Source organism: Rosa chinensis, chromosome 7 (assembly GCF_002994745.2).
Source record: "Rosa chinensis cultivar Old Blush chromosome 7, RchiOBHm-V2, whole genome shotgun sequence".
NCBI classification, from domain to species: domain Eukaryota; kingdom Viridiplantae; phylum Streptophyta; class Magnoliopsida; order Rosales; family Rosaceae; genus Rosa; species Rosa chinensis.
The window spans coordinates 18587496-18602128 of record NC_037094.1 but is presented as its reverse complement, the minus strand read 5'-3'; the positions used below and the strand labels follow the sequence as shown (position 1 = coordinate 18602128).

The window sequence follows — 14633 nt, the reverse complement described above, 5'->3', positions numbered from 1 at the left end:
TAGAAGACTCGGAAATCTCACTTGTTCCTGTATGTTGCATTACCTCTATCAATGGATACGAGGATATTAACAAAAAAAAGAATATCATAATTGTTAACTTGTGGTCTACGAAGTTGAAAACATCTATGTTCAATTGGGGAACTGGCAAGTAGCAACACGTGAGTCACTGAGATCAGCGATAGATCAGATAAATTTTGTAGGATAGGTCTCCGATCACAATCCTGCTCCATTGCCAATTCAACTCTCTCAAATCTCAAGCTGAAACTGCCATATCAAACAGTGGGTCCTTCATATACTTGAGGCCTTGAGGGTAAAGCACCAACTTCATAATTTTCGCTTTAAGACGCATACATACAACCATATAAGAGAAGGAAACAAGCAAGGATCAAGAGGTAGAGGAGTTGAGTTGTGGGGAGGGTGGACGCGTTCTTGGCCTTAATTAGGTCATTATGATTACTACTACATTACTACTACTTTTGTCGCCAACCGCCCTGCCAAATACGTCTTCCACAGCGACATTTAAGCATGCCTTCCTTATTGTGGGATGGTCTCTCATTTCCCACTGTTGCTCTGTAAGCAACACTAGAGAGTAAAGAGCAGCGGAACACATGCCTTCTCTTTATTGTGGATGGTCTCTTTCAGAACCCCACTACTGATTGATGGCTCTGCGCAGAGCACATGCTCTCCTAATTATTATCCCACTTTACAGTTTTGAATGGAAGTTAGATTTTTTGAAGCAATGGAAATTACCACGCGACCTCTTTTACCATCGATGGAGATTTTCTTTCCCCGTAACGTGGGCCCTCCTTGTCGCTTTAAACCGACGCTTCGTACTCCACTACTCCCTGAACAGCCCACTGTTAGTTTTTAAAAGTAGTAAACAAAATTTCACCCAAAAAATGAACAAAATTTTCAAAAAAAAACAAAAAAAGAGTAGAAACAAAAATAAAATAAACTGCCATGAGGGATTGGCCTTCCTTTTTGATATACCAAAAATGCATTTCCTTGACAGCTCTGCTACAAAGCTTTCCTTGGGAAGACAATTTATTTTCAATTTTTCATGTAGATAATAGTTGATCGATCAAAAAAACATTTAATTTGTTGGGTTAGATTGGTCATCGAGTACAGGACTAAAAGAAATAAAGATAACAGTTGATTGATCAAGAAAATATTTCAGTATAAAAATAATTTTATTGCAATAATTAAGGGACAAGATTCAAAAGATACATACTCAAAAATTAATACTTAGTTGATCCATGAAGAAAACATTACAGATTTACATAAATGAAAATAATTTTATAGTTGAAATGATGATACTACACAATAGAATATCACTCCAAATCAATCAACACTGTTCCCTATTATATATTTAAGCAACAATATTCAAAAGATAACGGCAAATTAATCGCAATCATATAAGTTTGAAAATAAAAGTTTCCAGCATTTTTATAACCCATGTAACATGTAAATTGTTTTACAATACCACTTAATTTCATGGTAGTGATGGTAAAAGTTTTGAAGAGGGGTAAAAGAAAAGAAAAAAAAAACACATGATAATTGGAACATCGCGAGGTTGTCGTGTATGTGACAAACAGAGACAATAATTGATCAACATAAAAGGAAAGGGGAATGAATGGATGATGTTGATTTTGAAATAAACTTGACATTTGAAATTTTAAATTTGAAAATCAAAGTATAATTGATGGAGGGGATTAGTTGATGGGTAGCTAGGTAGGTACAGGAGGAGTTGGACATTGATAGTCATAGTAGCACGTTGTGCATAAATTGTGTGCTTAGATGTAACCCTAAACAATTATATGAGTATTTGCGGTGTTATGACTGGTCTCCATTATATCCATATATTATAATAAACAACTATGTTTGTTAAAAAAAGACGGTTGGTTAAGTTTTGAGATTGAAGAATCTAGCGTCAATCCCCTCACTGCTTGACTCAACCCTAAACATTTTTTTTTTCCTCATATCTCTCCTCTGTTTTTCCCCAATTTACCCAACCTAGTACCTCTTCCCAGCCTACATCAAACTAATCGATATCTCACTATTTGTTTACCCGGTTGTATTTTTATTTTTTTTATGGTTACCCGGTTGTCAAACATCTTCTTCTTGGTGGTTGTGTGGCTGTGGCGGAAGTACCATTCTTTGAGTATGGAGTATGGAGTTTGATTATGGGAGCTAGGCTGACAGTAGTCATGACACCATGCCCATACCCAGTAGTGGGGATGTAGTGTAATAATAAAGGCCGACACTCATGACTCCATTCACATGGCCAGTAAAATCCATGCTTTTACTTTGACCAAAGCTATGTGATACCATGTCAAAATTGGTAACGGTGTTGGAAATAATGTAGTTTTTTTTTTCGGTGGAGTCACGTTGGGGCACGGTGGGTCCGGTGCCCCAGTAAGATTTAGTATAAAATCTTTCTAGTTTGATATTACCATTGATAGCTGGTTTGCTGTAGTGGTAGAGGCTTTTTTGGATGTGGATGTGGTGATGTGGTCCTAGGTTCGAGTATCGCTATCATCAGCATTACTAGGGATTTTGTCCATTTACACCATTTTTATAGATTTTTTTCCCACTTACCCCACTAAGTTTTTTTAATTCCCTCTTACCCCAAACACTCTAAGGAGGTCTTCCCTAATACCCCATTAAGATTTTTTTTTTGTTTTTATTATTTTTTTAATACCATTTTACCCTCACCTTTGTTACTTAGAGAGAGAGAGAGAGAATGGAAGAGAGAGAAACCATAGGGGACTTCGCCGGAGTCCGGTCACCGGCCGCCGGAATCCGGTCACCGGCCGCCGGAATCCGGTCACCGGCCGCCGGAATCCGGTCACCGGCCGCAGGATTCCGATCACCGGCTACCACCCACCGGAAAGTTTTTTTGCCCCCAATAGACGTCTATTGCCCCCTAATAGACGTCTATTGCCCCCCAATAGACGACTATCAGCCATGTATTGCCCCCCAATAGACGTCTATTGCCCCCAATAGACGTCTATTGCCCTCCAATAGATGTCTATTACCTCCTAATACCCATTTATTTATTAAAATTAGATAAATAAAACTTTGATTAACGAAAAAAAGAGAGGAGATTACATCAATTCAAAACGTCTACTGCCCTCCAATAGACGTCTATTGCCCCCCAATAGATATTTAAGAGGCCTCTATTGCCCCAATAGAAACTTTTTTTTTCTTTCTTTCTTTTCATTTTGGGCTTCTGAACCAATTTACAGCAAAAAAAAAAAAAATTGATTTGGGCACCCAGAGAAAAGCTCTGGGCACCAAATCGTGGTTCTCCTCCACCACCGGCATACCAGATCCATGTTCTCCTCTACCACAGGCCTGTGTCGAGGCCGGAGAGCCTGGGTCGAGCACCAGAGGTCGAGCTCGAGCGCCAATTCCCGCCGGAGATGAGTTGCGGTTTTGATTTCGTGATCGGCGAAGCCAAGCAACCGGTGAGTTCAGCCTTCAGCACGAACTCGCCGCCGGCAATCGATGGTGCGAACTCCGAGCTCGCTGCACTAACCGGAACTCCGACCTAGCTGCACGGAGGTGACGTAATGGAACTCCGAGCTCGCCGCCGGCTGTACGATCGATGGCGCCGGCTGCACGAACTCGCCGCCGTCTTCTGGGTTGCAGAAACTCGTCACCAACTGCACGAGCGCCGGTTTCTGGGCTGCACGAGCGCCGGTTTCTGGGCTGCACGACTATTGCCGGATGAGAGAGAGAGAGAGAGAGAGAGAGAGAGAGAGAGAGAGAGAGAGAGAGAGAGAGAGAGAGAGAGAGAGAGAGAGAGAGAGAGAGAGAGAGAGAGAGAATCAGATCGAAGAGGAGAGAGAGTCAGATCGAAGGGGAGGGAGGAGAGAGAGCTCGATGGCATATGGTGTAATTTATTAATTTGACTGAGGGTAAAATTGTCTTTTTAATTTAAATCGGGTAGTGGGGAATAAAAATCTGTTGCTGGGGTAAGTGGGATAACTTTGGCTTATTTTGGGGCTTTGGGTCAAGGACCCGCATTACTATTATTCTTTCTTCTTTTTTTCTTCAAACAATAATATTATTCTTTCTACTGACCATTAAAACTATTCTTTAGTATGATTTAAAATTCATAGATAAATTAAACTTCCATTATGAAAAATTGTCTCAAATCTAAAAACTATAAGTTTGATTAATAAAATATGTAATTAAAAAAAAATATTGTTCGTAATATTATTTTAATTTTTTATCTTTATTAAAATTTTGATTTTTTTTTTTAACTTTAGAGAGCAAGAACTAATCTTCTGAAAATTAGACAGATAAAACTTTGATTAAAGAAAAAAACAAAGAAATTATATCAATTTTAAAACGTCTATTGCCCCCAATAGATGTTTCGATTACAGAAATGAAAACTAATTTTTCTAAAATTACACAAATATAACTTTAATTAAAGGAGATTACATTAATTCATCCAAAAGACATTGAATTAAATGATTTGTGAAGGTGTGAATGTGGACCCATCATCCAAAATGTGGTCGATCTCCGATCCATTAGTGGATTTCCCTTTTGTGGATTTCTTAGGTTTTTTTTTTTTTTTTTTTAATTTTTTTTTTATGCTTTATCAACCAGTATCAGTACAGGGCCCTGATGTATATAGCTTCAATCATCACCATCAAATCTGGAAATTAATGGAATAGCGGAATAGGTAATTAGTTAGAGCCAGTATACCCGGGTTATAAATGAGTTTTTATCCAAAAAAATAAAATTAACACGATATGATTGAAACTTTAAAATTTTGCAGTCACTAATTAGACAATCAGAAAACTTGAATGATAAATTTTCCATGAACAAAATGATAATGAAACCAAAAATAAAAAATAAAAATTGGCGGTGGTCTCAAAAGAGGTGCTTGAGATTTAAAATGACGCGTGCGAGCTTGAAAAAAAGGCGACCCAACTTGAATAAGAGATGCGCGAAAAAGACTAACCAGCTGCATTCCACGATATATATGAAAGAATATCAACAAAGAAAGCCGAGAAGAAGAAAAATGGTTCCAAGCATTTACAAAGTAACAGTAGTTCTAAACCTATGAAAAACAATATTGCCGCAAGGAGTAATGCTCCATTGAGCTTGAAACTCTAAACACACTCACATATAGTATGCAGAAAAGAAAAACACACATATATTTGGTTGTAAGTGAAAACCTAAAATGAAGGGTGAGAAGTAGATAAACTTAAGCTTATTAGAACGAAGTCATAGCTAGCGAGCTATGTGCTCTATCTATCAACATTTTGCAATTGAAGTACGTCAAATTATTTCTTCTTGTATAACCAACATAGGAATGACCGTGTAAAAAAAATAATAATAATAAAAAAAAAAGTAAAGAAAGCAAAAAAAGAAAATCTTTGGCACATGTAGAACCTCTAGACTAAAAGTACTTCTTGTAAGCAATAAGTAATTTTCCTTTTTTGAACTTGTTTTAGGGATAAAAGTGAAACTGAAATTTTCAATGAACTTAATTGGTATAGATTGAAAAAAAACTGAAATCCACTTCGTAATCACAGTTAAACACAAGTACAAGAGCGCCATATATGCAAAGCACAAGCAAGATGGCCAAACAAAATGAAAAAAGCACAAGCAATACGTACACACATGTGCATATATATTTAGCCGAAGTATGCAGAGTAGGGTCCGAGTTACCAGCCTTGGTTGTTTGACTGCAATGATAAAGTCATAAAGTTAGCCGAAGTATGCAGGGTAGGGTCCGAGTTACCAGCGTTGGTTGTTTGACTGCAATGATAAAGCTTTCCTTGGGAAGACAATTTATTTTCATTTTTCAATTTTTCATGTAGATGTAGAGTTTGCTGGGAAGCACATGATTTATGGACTTGTTATTTTCAACACAGAAAGCACATGATTTCTGGACTTGATATCAATTCTCCCAAGGTAACAGACCAACCATGCATCAAACCCTTTTCCGGACACTTCAACCATATAACTATGAATGGATTCTGCATAAACTTTCATATATTTGCATGTGCATGGTATCACAGTTAGTTAGGTCTCTGATTTATTTATTTTTTGGGTTTTTTATCGTCATCAGAAAGTCTTAAAAGGTAAATGTGGTATTGCTTTATTAGAATTGAATGAAGATTTCGACTTCATTTAGATAAAAGTTCATTGCAACTAAATCACCAAAACATTATGTGCAGAATTTTTAATCGTTAATTTTTTTAATCTCCGAATCATCCTAGATATAATGCAATTAAGCTTAATTTGAGAAACTTAGTTGGTTCGATCAATTCCCATTCATCAAAATGTTGAGAAAAGGACACCAAATTTCACATTAATTTCCAAAGTGTTATTATCCACTCTGATATGCATGCCAATACCACTTGCAATCTCAAAGAGTGTAAGCTTTTCCCACAATTTCCAATCCAAGTTCCGAAAATGCACCAACTTTTTTTTGGCAGGAAGAACCCAATAATGTTCATAGAACTCATGCCCATGTGGTTCTTTACTTCTGTTTGGTCAGTTTTCAATCCAAAGTCAGTAAGAGGACCACCATACTGTCCTTGCCTTAATTTGCCAGCAATTCGTATACAATCAATGCTTGTGTAAATTGATTATATGGGGATTTTAATGAGGTGATAAAGATATGGGACCTCTGAAGATGTGGGTTCTTGTGAAGAAAATGGCTCCGGTTTCAATTAGCCAATAGTACCGTAAACCCTATATAAATATATATATATACACACACACACGGAGCCGTTCGAGAGCGGACGTCCACAACTCAGAAAAAGTGTGGACGTCGCTCCTCCGACCTCGATCAAGAGTCGATGGCGTGGCGCGGCTTGCCGAATGGACTCCGAGGGTCTGTGAAGCTGGTCTGCGGTTGGGTGGAGTCGTTGGCGACCGTTCTGCAGCGCTACACAGAACCTGCAGTTGCAGGTGAGGTAGTTGCCCAGAAACTGGCAACCCCGACCTCCTCCGACCTCAATCGTTGCCCAGAAGAGGTTTGGGACGCCTCCGGCCTCCCTCCGGCCAGCCCTACGCCGCCGTCGCCGCCTGAAACCTACTGCTGCGTCGACGTCCGCACTTTAGCGAAAGTGCAGATGTCCGCCCATGATAGGGCCTATATATATATATATATATATATATATATATATATAGTACCACAATGGAAGATACTCTTATGTGTCGGGGTTTGTTGGATGCTGTAATTGGTTTGGGACTTAAGTAGCTGTAGCTTGATAAGGAAAAATTGAGATTAATGTGAATGATTGGGTTTTGTAAAGATGAAAGTTTAAGGAACAATTTGATTACGATGAAAACTCACTATTGCACTAGTTAACAGATATAATGGCCTTTGATTAGTAGTCCGGATTTCGCATTGAGTTCGTATCAAGTATTTGAATAACAGCACTTAGTGCATAATTTATAATTTATAAGCCCCTTCCTCTAGTCCAACCCAAGATAATTACCAATTCCGTAGAACCATGATCTAAAGTACGACTGACACTTTACAAACCTTAAAAAAGCTCAAATAACCCAAGTAGGTCAATTTCTTAGGTCAGACCCGCCCGACGCGCTAAGTAATGAAGGAGGGTACCCTCCTTGGCAGCCCCTAGTTTAGGCCTAGGTTTAGAGCCCAGCATCCCATTGAGCCCAGGCCCAAAAGCCCAAGCTGACCAGACAGTCCCTAGCCCTCAGTAGCCAAGCTGCCGCTAATGCTGTCCTTTCCGGTGGTCGACCGCAACCAAGCCTGACCATGATGGACTCAATCCAACAAACAAACATCGTCTCCAAGCACTTGCACAGCCCGATAACGACTGAACCGAGCTTGAAACTTTGATCAGAGAACACCGAAGAGCATAGAGCACTATTGCAGCCTGTTCCAAGCCCAAACAAAAACCAGAGATAGAGATCCGATCACCTCAAACGCCACGCCTGACGCCGATTGTCAAGCACCCAGATCATATTCCACCCACCACCGAACACGCCTTTTCCAAAAGAAAAACCAGAGCAAAAGCAGATCTATTCCTTCGCGAAATCCTCCCGACACTGGCGTCGCTAAGCACAACGGATCCGGCCGAAATGCGGCGCCGCTGCTAGACTCGAAACCCTAGGTTTCGCTCTCTCTAGTTGGATTTGTGTTTATTTACTACTTAACAACCAGTTTAAAATAACAATTAACCTATCCTTATTCAAACAAAAAAAAACCTCTATATATAAAGTTAAATAAAATCGGATACAAAGTAGAAACATCTAAGGAATTGAAAAGGGTAAGTAACGATACTCTAAAGATGCATTTTGTTTTTCTCAAAGCAACCATGAATATCCAAAATTATTGGGTAGAATGAGCAAATCCATGAGGGTAAAAACACCGTTTACATGTCAATCACATCAGTTTGAGCCAAAATAGCTAACCACTAAGGAGAATTATCACTCCATGTATGCGTGTAGCAGCGTCTCTAGCAAGTTCATAGTCCCATTTTATAATTATCAGAACTAGCTACTTCGCAAATAGTCAGAATAATTATAAGAATATTACTGTAACCGAAAAGCTAGGACACTCTAGGACTTAATTTTGGAACGTACGTATGACCTTTAGTCACAAACCCTATGCTATGATGCAGGCTCAGCTAAGAAATATGTAACATGGTCAATTGGAGTTGGATTGTGGTTCGAAATAATTAATCAAAGTCTCTTTTGCTGCAGAACTTCACCGAGTCAACTTGGGAGTGGCGTAAAACTTTCATACGAACTCCAACACGAGTGGGTCTGGTTTCATTTGAAACCTGAGAATGCGTGTAGAAAGTATTAACAAAGAAATTTACTAAACAAATAGAAGGCACATCCTCTAGCCATAATACTCGCCCCTTCCTCTCAGGCTAGTGAGGCTACAAAATTTGTAATTGCATGAGCTGCCTTACTGTTATTTCGCGACGTATGCTTGACCGTAGAGATCTGGAGATCTGTTAACAGAGTCTGAAACTCTGAATCTCTTCCACTATAATACCTTACCGCCGCAGAGCATTTCTCTTTCTGATAAATAAGCTGCACTGCACGGCTGCACCCAGACAATCAGTCTCCACCTCAACACCACCTAAGCTTCCCTCCTTTACCATCTCCAACCCAACTTTAATAGCTAACAATTCCGAGACCAAAGCTGAAACTGGAAAGACTCTTCTTTGCCGGCAGCCAACACAACAGCTCCCATTTCACTTCGTACAACAAAGCCTAATCCATAATCCATATCGACCCGAGCAATCCGAGGCTGCACCATCACAATTCAATTTCAGCCCACCTCTACCTGGGGCCTGCCTACCACCCCCACCCACTCCACTTTCTATGTTTCCCCTAGCATGCACACTTTCCCTCCCATTCACATTCAAACCCTCCCCATGCACTTCCAACCCCACCCATGCACGTTCAAACCATTCATATCTTGACCGTGTACATTCAGTCTAGGCACATTTTGACCGTGCATATTCTGCCCCTGCAAGTCTTGATTATCATACACGTTCATCCTCCCATGCACAAATTCCCTCTCATTCACATTCTGCCGATCCAAAGTTGCACGCCCTTCCGCCAATTGCCAGACACCATTCTCAAACACTATCTCAGAAGACAAAGTAGGTCCTTTATGAAATAACGAATTACGTTCATGCCAATTCCACCACAGTAACTGTGAACGTAATTCATTATTTCATAAAGGACCTGCTTTGTCTTCTGAGACAGTAACTGTGGTGGAATTGGCATGAACGTAATTCATTATTTCATAAAGGACCTGCTTTAATCTCTCCAAAAAAAAAAGTTTCCACCACATGCAGTAGGAAAACAAGCAACTGAAGCTCCTCTTCCTCCAAAGCTTTCATGGCATGATCAAAAAACGAAATGAAAGAAAGAAACTGAGCGGATGACAAGTTGGAGAAGAAAGACGCCCTTTCGGACCCCGGAATACAAACTCCACAACTCTGAGTTGCGTGTACAGGCGACTCCACTACTAGAGAAAACCCAATTTAGGACGAAATTAGTTTGTCTCTAAAAGCTGAGAATTCATCCCAAAAAAAACATTTGAGACGGAATCGTTTTGTGGTTAAAGTCGTCTCCTAATGCTCGTCCCCAATTATTAAAGACAACGGTTGATAAATTCTGTCTCCTAATGCATTTGGAGAACAAATTAAAATTGTTCCCTATTCAACAGAATTTCATCCCCCATTCTCAGTCAAGTTGGCGGGAAAATTAACTATAAATTATGTCAATCAAATGAATAAGGGACAAAACTCATTCCGTCTCTTATTATTTTCAAATTTAATGGCGCCAATCAGATAAATAGGGGACGATTAAAACCAGGTAAATAGTGAATTTAACACACAGATTCAAATACAATTGAGCAAAGACAAAACCCAATTCTATTATTATAAGATGGCTGAAGTTCAAACACTAATAGGACTGCGACATAGTTTAAGATAAGACCATCTAAACCACAACACACCAACAACTGAATACAATGTTCATTTGAAATGCATATCTAACTCGAGTACAGTATTGCATTTGCATATGCAAAACTTAAGGTGTCATAATCATTTCTTCTTGGCAATGAAGAGACCCCACTTCTGCTCTCCAGATTTAATCCTAACCAGCTTCATGTTCCATCCACCAACTATGTCATTGTAGTCCTTCTGAATATATTTTGATTGCAAAGAATCAGAAATTCATTAATGCATAGAACTGTAATAATATAACAAATACACGGAGAAAACAAGGAAGAAACTCAGAAACGTATTCCATGCTCGGAGCTTTGCATGTTTGGAGCTTTGGGCCCAGATACGTGCAGCTCACATGTCAAACATATAAAGAGGAAATGTTAATGGCATGGGAAAGGCTTAGCCTGTTCCCGGTTGACGTTGGGTGAAAAGATTTCTACGAAGAAGGGACAACCCCATTCTCTTAAGCCGAGACTGCTGGGTTCTTTGAAGTCTGAGGACCCATACTTGCGTTCATCTCCTTTTCCCTACGAGAGGAAGGACATGGCCCGAGGAAGATTAGGAATTCTGGTTTCGAGGTCCGACACTCCGACCTGTGGCAATCGATTAGCTACTAGCGCAGTCAAGTGATCGACTTCGTTTGGTACAGCAGGATCAGATAGGACTCAGAAGGAACGCAAGCAACAATACCCAACAATAGCTATCGGAGACGAATCAAAAACTCAGGAACCGCTACCGAAAACCGGAATCACAATGAAATCCGACGTCACCCAAAAACACAATTTTGAGTTTACAGAACCCGATTACATATCAAAAACTTCATTCGAGCATATCAACAACTTCACAACCATTATCATGACAAAGTTTCAAGTCTACATAACCCGATTACATATCAAATCCAAACACTTGAGCCAGCACGAAAGAGCCCCCGGCTATTCCAATTTCCAAACATGGCCGCTCACTCCCTCTCCAAGCTTCCAGCTTTCGTCTCTGCCTTGAATCCCAATCAAACAACCAAACCCGAATCGTGTTCTCTACCTCTGACCACGACTTTGAAGCCCACAAGTCTACAGAATCTATGGCTCGGAACCAACAGTACGTCTCGGAGTCAGAGCCCAACTGCCAAAGCTCCGACCTTTCTCTTCCACAATCTGCCTCAGCCTCCCGACCGCGTAAGTACCTAATTCTGTCGCATTGCCAGAACCCCTGTTTTTTGATTCGTTTCGTTTCACGTTTTAGATGACGAGCTGTTGTTTCAGATGCTTCTGATTTTATCATTACAGAATCAAGGAGAGAGTTTCGTCCAATGAGGAAGTGCCCAAGTGAGTGTCTTTTGTTGAACTATGTTCGTTGGATTTAATGTTTTCGTTGGTTGATTTTGGTGGGATTGAGGTTTTGGTATTGGTTGGGTGGATGCAGATGGTCTAGCAGGGCTATAAAGTCATTTGCCATGGGGGAATTGGAAGCCAGGAAGCTCAAGTACCCAACCACTGGGGAAGGCTGCTTGTGCAGTTGTTTCCTGGCTTCTACCTTATGCATAAAGGCTTAGGTTTTAAATTTAGTCCAAGACTTCCAAGTTATGATCCAAAACAAATGGTAACTGAGGGCTAACTCGGAATGCCAATCTTATATGATACCAACTTGAATCGTCAGAATCATAATTGAGTGTGACATGTTTCCCATCTTTAACACCACCGCTCACAGAAATACAAATAGAAATAATGACAAGAAAATCTTATGATTATGTCTGGTCTCTGTGATAAACACATTTTGTGGTTTACTTAGCCATCTTAGCATTGGGCTGCAGGAACCACTTTGGCTTCAAAATTTTTGCGGGCAAATGGACTTACAGTGTTCAAGGTGCGTGAAGAAACCATCAAGTTACTTGGGAAAGCTGATATGTACTTTTTCAGTCCTGAGCATCCTGCATTGACTGACGAAGCTCAAAGAGTGCTCGACTGGGCCGTTGATAAGAAAATAAAATCTGGTAAATTTCTTTGCTGTTTCATTTATATACAAATTTCTCGTACATAAACTTTTTTATTCGCCTTTTCACTTTTTTGTATTATAAGTAGTTCCTGACATGCCCCCCAGAACTTATGTATATAAGTAGCTCTTGGGATTGCATCAGTGCTCAATCAAGTAGCATCTTCGATATGCAAACCAGATACTGAATGAATTATAGTGAATACTGTATAAGGGCTACAATGGTCTCAACACTAGTAAATCTTCTTTTAGAATATCAGAAAAGTTTTCTGAATCCTTGTTTTCCTTCACTTCGCATAAATATTTCCTGGGTCATGTGAATTCATTTCTGATTTGTTATTTGAAAATTTTGTACTTGTGAGTTTTCTAAGAATTCAGAGGTTTGGGTTTGGTGTTGTAGTAAAAGGTTGTTTTTTTTATGGTTTTGTAGATCAGTCAAAACTGGTATTTGTGTATAACCATGGGAAGTGCGGAACTGGTATTTGCATAGTGTGGCATTTGATTGCCATTATGTTTGAGTTTGCACTTACAAAATCCATCATCTAGAGAATGGGTCATTGTAATAATCTGAGCTGCCTCAGATGCAAGAACAGTTTTAGAGTTCGATCTTGAACTGACATAGTTCCTTTTCCCTTGTTATTTGAGAGATAATCTCCTTTTCTACGACAATGTTGAATTTGTATCTTCTGTCCTAAATCCAAATGCAAAGACAAATCTCGGTGGAGATCCAAATTCCATATTTTTCTTCTGAAGGAAATCTGATATAATTATTGCATAAATGATCAAAAATACTTAAAATCTTAACTCAAGTATGGTTCTTGACTGCAAGACAATAGAACTATTTGAAAGGAGATTCATGTTGCTATTGTGCAGTGTACCATACTTGTCAAATTGTGGGATTGTGCTCCTCAGATGCACATGACTATCTTTTCTTTAACAAATTTTTTAATTATCAACTCTTTTTGCTCTACTTTAGTTCTTACCTTTTGATTTATTGATATCTGAATTGCAGGTGGTAGTGGCGAAATTACAACATCTCATCTGCTTCTTGGCATTTGGTATGAAGTGGATTCACCGGGTCACAAGATAATGGCCTCCCTTGGCTTCAATGAAGAGAAAGTGAAAGAGCTGGAGTCTTTAATTTCTGATGGATGATATTTTCCCTTCTTCTTTTTTTTTCTGTTCACTGACCTATGGTGCAAATTTCTTTACCAATGCATGGATCAATGATGTTGGTAGGAGTTTTTTAATGGCATTTGTCGTTCCTGAATGTTTGTTTGAATCTGATTCTGAACTGGTCCTAGGTTCATTCAATACAAGAAATGTTTTCTTGTGTTTAATTCAATTTTGGAGCTATTGCTCTCTTCGTTATGGAGATTGTGCCACTACTCGTCTACTATCAACAAATTGGAGACACTACTCTCCTGCTCTCAACAATCAACCTTTTTGTTATCTGTCACGTCAGCAATTAGGCGCTGTTTAACTTACATGGACCCTTCAGGAAGAAACAAACCCAAGACTACAGAGATGACCGGAATTTGCTTTCTTACAGTAACGTTTGTTTGAGCCCAAAATATTTATTGCCATCGAGAAAAAACTTTGCTAGAAGATGTGGGTTGGAGTTGGAGGACATTTCTGGTTACTTTTAGACTTCGGCATCGACTCTCCCCACGCTTTTGTGGTTTTCGTGTTTGTTAAGTTCTGGTGCTTGACAGGAAAGTGAGGCAAGTCTTTGTGCTTTGCACGCTTCTGTTGGGATCCCTCCTTATGTTAGAGACATTTGTCTTGTATGCAATAAAGAAAAGAAATTGCATGTGGGAGACTTTGTAAAGGAGAATGCATGTGGGAGACAAGAGAGATGAAAGCATGCGGCAAACATGGCTGGAAAACATGCAGAAGACAAGGAAAGTGAAAGCATAAAAGAAGAAGGAAAAGTGGAGGAAACATGCAATCATTGTGGCATGCAAGCACACACCGTAAGAAATGGAAAAGCATGACTTTGCTTTTCATGTGTTCACACCTATGACTTTGCTTCCACACACTGCATGGTATGTGCATGAAGTGCACTGTCTATATATATCCCATATCGGCAGAAGGAGAGTGAGAGAGGGCAGAAGCACAAAGAGAGTAAAGAGAGAGCAGAAACTTTCTTTGTGAGCAACT

General features: G+C 39.5%; 1 protein-coding gene across 4 annotated transcripts; it reads left to right on the top strand.

Moving 5' to 3' along the window:
- Window positions 1-10912: 10912 nt before the first annotated feature.
- Window positions 10913-13810, top strand: LOC112176572 (ATP-dependent Clp protease ATP-binding subunit CLPT2, chloroplastic). Of its 4 annotated transcripts, XR_002926973.2 has the most exons (5): window positions 10913-11656; window positions 11744-11806; window positions 11904-12080; window positions 12292-12471; window positions 13483-13810. XR_002926973.2 is itself a non-coding variant. In XM_024314568.2 (4 exons), exons 1-4 carry the CDS (start codon window positions 11563-11565, stop codon window positions 13623-13625), a joined length of 480 nt encoding a protein of 159 aa, XP_024170336.1. In that variant the 5' UTR covers window positions 10933-11562; the 3' UTR covers window positions 13626-13810. The 4 variants fall into 4 exon arrangements, 2 of the variants coding, with proteins under 2 accessions (XP_024170336.1, XP_024170337.1); XM_024314568.2 differs by lacking the exon at window positions 11904-12080 and having other exon boundaries at window positions 10933-11656; XM_024314569.2 differs by lacking the exon at window positions 11904-12080 and having other exon boundaries at window positions 10936-11656; window positions 11768-11806.
- The last annotated feature ends 823 nt before the right edge of the window (window positions 13811-14633 follow it).

What these genes read in the sequence shown, in the direction of transcription:
- LOC112176572 (XM_024314568.2), top strand. Translation starts at nt 11,563, where the DNA reads ATGGCTCGGAACCAACAGTACGTCTCGGAGTCAGAGCCCAACTGCCAA. An exon ending in TGCCTCAGCCTCCCGACCGC is followed by an intron (nt 11,657 to 11,743) that starts GTAAGTACCTAA and finishes CTGTTGTTTCAG; the next exon opens with ATGCTTCTGATTTTATCATT. An exon ending in TGATAAGAAAATAAAATCTG is followed by an intron (nt 12,472 to 13,482) that starts GTAAATTTCTTT and finishes TCTGAATTGCAG; the next exon opens with GTGGTAGTGGCGAAATTACA.